The 8609-nt window shown below is 45.8% G+C and overlaps 2 protein-coding genes across 3 annotated transcripts in view; both read right to left on the bottom strand.

Moving 5' to 3' along the window:
* Window positions 1-1914: 1914 nt before the first annotated feature.
* Window positions 1915-5031, bottom strand: LOC118789210 (cysteine and tyrosine-rich protein 1-like). Its single transcript, XM_036545557.1, has 4 exons — window positions 4953-5031; window positions 2873-2972; window positions 2514-2671; window positions 1915-2055 (listed from the first exon to the last, which is right to left on the bottom strand). The coding sequence occupies exons 1-4, from the start codon at window positions 5029-5031 to the stop codon at window positions 1922-1924; spliced, it is 471 nt and encodes a 156-aa protein (XP_036401450.1). The 3' UTR covers window positions 1915-1921.
* Window positions 5032-8583: 3552 nt separating this feature from the next.
* Window positions 8584-8609, bottom strand: part of LOC118789084 (A disintegrin and metalloproteinase with thrombospondin motifs 5-like) — an 11185-nt gene continuing 11159 nt past the window's right edge. For both annotated transcript variants that reach the window (XM_036545394.1, XM_036545395.1), the window contains one exon: window positions 8584-8609. This exon is cut by the window's right edge and continues 1158 nt beyond it. The gene's annotated coding sequence lies outside the window, so the exon portion shown is untranslated.

Here is an 8609-nt window from a genome sequence, read left to right as displayed (position 1 = left end):
CACACACACACACACACACACACACACACACACACACACACACACATATGCATAAAACTCACTCACACACCAATGCATACACTCTCTTTACACACACTACAACATTACAATATTACACTGAGAAACTCAGCACAGAGAGACTGTATTTTGTAGACACATTTAAATGTACAGATCCAGTGCAGCTTGTCCATAGTCAGCAACAAAACTACATATCCCTTCATCCTCCAGGGTGGATGGAGCTGTAGGACTGACCTTTTTCTTTTCAATACAGTACACTGAGGGCAGTGTTCCCTTTATACAGCCTCCATTACCAGTATAGCAACAGACAAAATAAAATAAAATAATAATAATAATAAAATAAAACTGAAATGAAGACAGAAAAAAGGATGACAGAAATAAAACACGAGTAAGTGAGAAAACATTGAAAGATCCATTTTGAAGATGTTTATTCATTTCAAAAGGGATGTTTCCCCCTATAAATATTCAACAATATATTTATTCATACATTTTTAACTTATAGTTTAAAATTACATTTCAATTTTATTCCTACATAGTACCGATGAACAATACTATTGAAAATAATACCCACTTAATCCCCCACCTTGCTAATTTTTTATGCATTCACAAATAAATTCATGCCTCATAGATTGTTGCCTGTTCATGTAATACAACTTTATTGGGTCATAAAGATGTCAATGGGTATGCTACATTTCTTTGAACTCACATGTACCTTCATTACCATATACAGACTACATTTCCCAGATGCCCTCTGAGACACGTCCTGTAGTCACGTCATTCACCGGCGATGGTGAGGAGGATGGCTTTTCCCTGATTTTAACATGTGCTCCAAAGTAATGTTGCCTCTTCCTGGAAGGTCCGCTCGTCAAGTTCACGTCCCTTCTCTACCCTTGCCCAAAGTGGTGGAACGAGCTCCCCCTAACCGTTAGACCAGCAGGATCACTGTCCCAAGTTCTGGCACAGACTATAATCCCACCTCTTTAGAGTACACCTGGGCTGTCCGTGCTCTGACAGCTCCCCCTCCCACCACTGATAAAGGCTAGAAGCTGTAAAACGGATTGGGATTTAAGCATGAAAGATAAAAGCCTGGCGGCACCTCGGGCTTTTGCAGCGGCTTAAGCTTAGCTGTAAACACGTGGCGAGGATGCAAACCTGTGGCGTTTAAGGATGTACCAAACGATTCCCCACAACGGCACTACATTTCAAGGATGGCACAAGTGTTTTTCTATCTGTGCAGCTAACTGGCTATCTGTATTATACGTACTTTTATAAGTTGCTCTGGATCAGAGTCATGACTACATGTAAATGTAGGGTTCTTTTATGAGTCCTTTGCCCCTCATTTCTTCCAAACGACACAGTGAGGGTCTATGTGCTTAAGCAGGGATCTCTCTGTTTAAGGGGGTGTTCCCCTTAGGTTCTCCAGTGTCGTTGTCCCCCCCCCCCACCCACCCACTCAGCTTCCCCTCTGTTACCATGCAGGACAGCCCCTTTTTGCAAGCCAATCACAACACGGCAGATGCCGTCATGGAGACACATAGCAGAGATGGGAAGGTGATGCACCAAAGCCTGGTCTGAGAACAACAACAACAAATATAAAGGTCTGAGAGCAATAATTCTAACCCATAACCTCAACCTTCTCTCATTTGCCAGCAGTCTCACCAATTTCTTCTGTCTCTGTCAGGAGAGATGAGTGAGAGGTAGTGGATGAGGACGCTGGAGGTGGAAGATGTGCTGCTGGTGGCCATGGGAAAAATTCAACAAAATGGAGGACGGAAACAGAGAGGGTAATCATCTTCAAGAAGTATGCTATGGTATCCTTCAGGGAGCCACCAGCCTGCTGCGACCTCACCGTCCCAGCATACTCGGTGGGCCAGCCTGCCAGGCAGGGTGGGGCAGGGCGGGGCTACCTCTCGGTGTCGCCCGGATACGGAGGAGGCGGGGAGTCGTTTGCAGGCCTGGGCGGGGTAGCGCTGTAAGGAGGTGGGGGGACACTGGGAGGGTCTCTCTCAGGCTGAATGACATTGACTGGGGTAGATCCTACAGAGAAAGGGACACAGAAAGAGGGAACCAGACAGAAAGAGTTCAAGAGCTTGAACCTTGGCTGTAGGGCTTAGCCTGCACTCGAGATGACCGCCTTGCTGACTTGCTAAGCCCTCAGGCGAATCATCATTAATCAATCATTCATAAAATCACTGGTAATAAATAAACAATTGTAATTCACACAAAATGAACAATTAAAATGGGCCTTAAGTGAGCAAGTTACAAGAGAAATCGATTCCCCTTTCTGTCCACCAAACCTTTAAAAAATATCATTATGCCTAGTTAAAGACAGCACGTGGCAGGCTCTGAGTGCAGAGAGAGAAGAGAGAAGTGCCATCTAGTGGTCACATTATCACACTGCAGCCTCACACATATCCACGACCACAAACGCTCCGTTTAACAGGATGAAGTTTTGGCCAATCGCAGGGGAACATGTCAGAGACTCCTGGGCTTACCTGGGCATCTGTGGGACACAGTGGCGATGTAGGAGGGCCTGATCTCCTCCACTGTCCTCTGCCCGCTCTTCACACGCAGGCACAGACACAGGATAGCCGTTATTATCACGGCCATCAGAAACGCCACGCCAAACACGATCCCGGAAATGGCTGTGCCCCTGAAAACACATATTAGAAATCAACAAGAGGCAGGGGAGGGGCGGTTAGTGCCGGGGGAGTGAGTACAGTTAGGGGCAAGTGGTGCAGGGGAGCGTGGAAGAAGGGCAGTCAGTACAGAGAAGGATTAGTTGCTCGGGTGGGGCAGGTGGTGTAGGGGAGGGGCAGTTAGTGTGCAGGAGGGGCAGCTGACAGGGACTTACGTGAGAGTGCTCCCTATGTAGACATAGTAAGAGCAGCAGAAAGGGGGCACTCCTTCACAGCAGTACTCCCGACAGCCGTGACACTGCGCGGAACTGCGCCCTGGGAAACAAAAACACACACATTTACACGCACATACACAACCGTGGCCCTGCAATACAGAAAACACACATTTACACACACACATTTACAATCGTGGTGCTGCAATACAGAAAACACACACACACACACAAACACAAAACGTTGGCCCGGCAATACAAAAATACCCCCTCTCCTCAGGTGGCTGCTGGTGGCTGTGGGGGTGCTGGGTTTCTGCAGTGTGTCCAGTTGACCTCTGTTCTTTCCCAGGGGTTGCGCTTCTCTTCACATTCTGTGAGGTAAAGTCTCACCTCATGCTAGTCAGAGACTGCGCAACAAACGCAGGGAGAGGCTCATAGACACCATCCACAGGTGCAGCAACACACAGGAACCCGCACCCAGCGGCTAGCTAATCCTCCCAAAAATCTACTTTCATGTTGGCGCGCCAACGTCCTGCTTCTCATACCCTCTAATAATGGGCATGGATGATTGGATTAGCACACCCATATGGTATAAAAATACTGATCTGCGCAGTGCCTGTTCTATACCCAATGCCTCTGAGCAAGCTGAGTCACTCTCCTGCAAACAGCCCTGCGCGCCCAAATAAGGGCAGCACTTCCTGTCCGGCGTGCGGATGCTGTACCCCCTGCGGAGGACCGGCCTCGGTGCGCCTCCGTCCACATAGAGCCCTGAGTGGAGGCACACGTGAATGCCCCCAGGGTCTGTTTGGAGCCACCGCTAACAGGTGTACAGCATGTGACTCCCAATGCAAACACATCCTAAACCCTGAGGGCCTCACAGTTAGGTAGCATTACAACACATTACAGCACTAAATCCTGGTCGATTTGGTTAGGAACAGCACCTACGATACTTATATTGTGGCCTTTATTCACAATGCTGACATAATTCTAAAAGATTTATTGCACTTGGCAAGTATAGCCATGGTCATTCAGCAGGTCGCCCATGAATGTCTGCTAAATGAACACTGATGATGAAACACAATACAATGATGATGAACAATAATACAAAATAATGAAAAATAATATAAACAAGGGGAAACTATTATTCCAACAGTACATAATGGTGTGTAAATAATACACAATGCATTTCCCCAATAGCTGCATTGTTGATGAATGACATGACTGTGGAGTTACTGCTGATTTGACTTCTGGTGCAAATGCACTCAAAACAGACAGTAAAAAGCATGACAGACCAAGCACCCGCTGTTGAGGAAATGGGGGTTGTATAACCTGAACTCCATTGAAACCAGCTCCCTGACTGACAGATGTTCCGGTCCTGTTTTTTTTTTTTCAGCAAACTGTGGTCACGTCCTAGTCTCAGTGATCTTGAGAACTGCGTTTCCGCACTGACTCCGGGCTTCCAGCCTGGTTTTGCCACTCTGTATGTATGTGTGTATATACTGTATGTGCGTGAATTCGTGAGTTTGCATGTCTTTCCACTCATATTTTATGAAGGAAGGAGTCTTCCTTCCCCTTCCTTCCTGGACTCTGGAGTGAAGACACTCGGAAGATATTGGTGCCCCTTGTCGCCTTAAATGGCACAGCCGCGAAGAAAAGAATTAGGCCTAATTCCCGTTGTTCTTCTCGTTTAGCATTTCAATTCACTATTAGACTCGCTAGGCCATGAAAATATGCGTACAGATAAGCACCACTCTAATATTAGCAATGTTTCAGAAATTAATGTGTAACAATATATAATTACAAAATAGTAAATTAAATCTTAGATGGCACATTTCTACAAATGGTCACTTAAGAAGCCTTCAATTTCTTTCTTTCTTTTTTCTTTTCAAATTCCCCTTTCCGGCAGTTCAATATAGGCTACATTTGTATAGGGTTGCGGAACATGAACCAGTTGTTCCACTCGCTGTATGTAACAGTTATATGACCCCAGTGAATGGAATAACGCCCAAAGCATGAAATTACAAAGTGCAGTCAGGAGAAACAGAATGTAATTATATAGGTCATTTTCCAAAGTTTATCTCACCAAAGAAGAGGCAGATTAGCAGCGAGTCCATCAGCAACGTAATCCCGGGTTTAGGGGCCCTTGCCTGTGATATGGCCATCCTGATTTGACGGTCTCCTTGCGTCCTGTCTCTTCACAGTGTATTTCACTCCTCTGAATTCAAATTCCAGCAGTTTTTATGACTCGTGAACACAAACATAATCCTTTGCTGAACTCTTTGTGAAGGCAACAAGTTTTTTTTTTTATTCCAAACTTCTTTTGATAAAAACAGTGGTGCATGAGACCCCGACTCTTCACAACTTTACAACCGAAATACACTCCTCGCTAGAACAAATTCCTCTTCCGTCTCCACCTGTTCCGGACCCAAGAAAGTGTTGCTCTGTCCGCTGTCTCTCTCTCTCTCTCTCTCTCCCTTTCAGTTCGTCCTCCAGCACATCTCCGCCTCCATCTACACCTGTTCTCTCAGGTTACCCCGTTAGACGCAGCGGGAGGCAGGGCTGTTAGTGCGCCTGAGGCACTCACCTGTTCTGCGGAACAGTGACACCGCCTTCACAGTCGTCACTTTCCAAGCTCCAGACAATACCATTGTCAAAACTACGGGGAATGACCTCACGATTGTCTTGCTCAAGAGTGCAGACAGTCAGTGCTCATGGCGATATTTATATTTTAACTTGGCGCATTACGGTCTTTACTTTGGATTGTAAAACATATTTGTTTATGTCTCCTCTGGGAGTTCGATGGACACGTTCAAACACACCATCGCGTTTATTGCAGCAAGTAAAGGATACATTCAGAGACCGCCACGTTTACTCACAGGTAAAGAGCTGGAGTGAGAAATGATGATGTTGATTTTAGATTGATTGTGTCTGTTTCGCTGTGATCGGGGGCCACGGTAGTACTTTTTCACTTACCTGGGAACGCTGCAGTTGGTATTCAGTAATAGAAATGCGCTTTCCTTAAGATCAAAGCTATGCCGGTGAGGAAATGACCAAGGACTTCTGTTCAGTCCGGCAGAACACAGGTAGCACTGCGCAGGTAGCACTGCGAGTTCACTGATAGTTGATCAAATTCCTTTGTTACAATCACAGTAGCAGTGCACTAGGGCACACACACATACACACATGCATTTAGCATCTTTGTAACTTCTCCTGTTGAGTAGAATTTCAGAAGCCAACGCTCTCAGAGTTGAAATGAAAACTATTCACATGGCCTGGCGCACTGTTTTTCCATGCAGGCTGAAGTCACATTTAACACTCTCAAAGGAAACATAGTCATTGAAGGACAGTGCTGTGTCTGTGTATATGTGTGTATCTGTGTGTGTGCATGCATGTGTGGGTGTGTGTGCGTTTGTGAGTGAGTGTGTGCACGCATGTGTGATTCTGTGTGTGTGTGCATATATGTGAAAGTGCATGTTTGTACAGGTGTGTGTGTGTGTGAGAGAGAGTATGCAGGTCAATATGCATGTGTATGTGTGAGTATGCATGTGTGTTTGTGAATGTGTGTGTGAGTGTGTATGTGTGAGTAGTGAGTATGCATGTGTATTTGTGAATGTGCGTGTGTGTGTGTGTTTGAGAGTGTGAGTGTGTGTGTGTGCGTGTGTGTGTGTGTGTGTGTGTGTGAGAGAGAGTGTGAGTGTGTGAGAGTGAGAGAGAGTGTGAGTGTGTGTGAGTGTGTGTGTGTGTGTGTGTGAGTGTATGTGCAGATGTGTACGTGTGTGTGAGTGTGTGTGTGAGAGAGAGTGTGAGTGTGTGTGTGTGTGTGTGAGTCTGTGTGTGAGTGTATGTGCAGATGTGTATGTGTGTGTGTGTGTGTGTGTGTGTGTGAGAGAGAGAGTGTGAGTGTGTGTGTGAGTGTGTGTGTGTGGGGGCCATTCCAGAGCTGCACTGTTCTTCAGCACGATGTACAGCAGGTTGCGCTGCAGCCCTAAGGTTGGTCGGTGAGTCAGGAAGGAGACATGATAAAACACCACAAGGCTCCTGGGCTGAAGGGGTTTGTGCTCTGGTGCTGCAGCAGCAAGTTGCAGGTTTGAGTCCTGCTTGGGGCACTGCTATCCTGCTATACAGCCTGTTCATACTGTTAGAAACCATTTAATAAACTTTGTATTCACTAATTATAGCATATTTTCAAAACAGTTGAACTGTAAATAGGTAGTGAAAAAAAGCACCCATAGTATCCAGGTCATTATTCAGACCGTATCAATGCCTTGTGCTCCAATGCTGCTTACCTGTCCTCCCACCAAGTGCCCTGCCAATGCATGCTCATCCTGTTCCTCTGCCCCCTAGTGGTAGAATGCACTAACTACAGCAATCAGTACACCTCTGTCCACTTCTGAAATCTCACCTTTTCAGACAGCTCTCGGAACAGCAGAGACACTAACCTCCCTCTTTCCCCTACCAGACTCATTTCTTCAGACTGATCCTGGCACAGCAATCTGTAAACTCCCCTTTCAGCCTGTGATGACTCATCTCTGTAGACAGAGACTGTGGAGTATGAGGATCACGGTCTGAAAAATATAAAAGCCTTACTGTCTGCTGAATGCCTTAGAGCACCACGAACAAGTGCAAACACCCAGAACACAAATCAAATACACAACTATTTAAATATATATATTTATATACATATTTTCATGTACAGACACTAGAAAACATGTTCTAGAAAACTGGCATTTCTTGTTAAATAATTATCATACAAAATGATCATAATAAATACATTTTCACATACAAGCTGTATAACAAATAAATTATGATTTTCAGTGCTGTTTCTGTTGTCCCATTACAGGTGGAAGTGTTAAACAGAACAGGGCACGTAACGTCTATGTGCGTGTGTGTGTGTGTGTGTGTGTGTGTGTGCTGGGCATGTATTTGAGTGTAAAGAGTGAGGACAGGTGTGAGTGCCTGAGTGAGGGTGAGCAGGTGAAAGAATTAGTGGGTATGAGTGAATGAGTGAGGGAGTGAGTGAGAGAGAGAGTCAGTGAGTGAGTGAGTTAGTGAGTGAGATGTAAAGGAAAGGAAATAACTGACTGCATTATCTGCTCTGTTCCCATGTTTTCAGGCTATATATAATTCATACTACAACTGAGACAGACATGGAAGACCACAGAATCCTCCATAGAACGGCAGTGCCTCCTTGTGTTGGGTGCACATGGTGAAGCTGATGCAAGCTCCCCAAACCGTTGTTGGGAACCGTCATGCAGGCTCTGTGTACCTTAGAAGATCATACATACGTGTACCACCCCCCCACCCTCCACCCCCGACACACACACACACACACACACACACACACACACACACACACACACATACCCACACACACAAGTGATATGACACATGCACAAGTACATGCACACACACTGACTCACACACACACACACCCTCACAAACAATCAGATGCACAAACACTCATGCACACACTTACACACAGACACTCTAACTTTGTGAAACTGGTCATTATTGTAATGTTGTTACAGTGTCAGACACATAGTATTCCATCTATGATATACTCTCTTAAAGAGAGACACATTTCCCCTCCAGCAATTATTTCCTCCCTCACTTCCTGACTGGATCTCTGCCTCACTCCCTGGCTTCCTGTCTGCATTTCTGTTTCCCTCCTTAACTTCCTGTCTGTGTCTCTGTCTCCCTCACTTCCTGTCTGCAAATCCCTCCCTCCCTGGTGTCTGTC

This window comes from Megalops cyprinoides, chromosome 14, assembly GCF_013368585.1.
Source record: "Megalops cyprinoides isolate fMegCyp1 chromosome 14, fMegCyp1.pri, whole genome shotgun sequence".
In the NCBI taxonomy this organism is placed as follows: domain Eukaryota; kingdom Metazoa; phylum Chordata; class Actinopteri; order Elopiformes; family Megalopidae; genus Megalops; species Megalops cyprinoides.
The sequence above is the reverse complement of the archived record's forward strand: the minus strand, read 5'-3'. Positions and strand labels throughout refer to the sequence as shown.

Bases quoted from the DNA above. Each gene is read 5' to 3' on its own strand.
- LOC118789210 (XM_036545557.1), bottom strand. From the start codon at position 5,031: ATGGCCATATCACAGGCAAGGGCCCCTAAACCCGGGATTACGTTGCTG. The intron at 2,672-2,872 runs GTAAGTCCCTGT...ATGTGTTTTCAG, and splicing joins TACATAGGGAGCACTCTCAC to GGGCACAGCCATTTCCGGGA. The intron at 2,056-2,513 runs GTAAGCCCAGGA...CTTTCTCTGTAG, and splicing joins TGTGTCCCACAGATGCCCAG to GATCTACCCCAGTCAATGTC.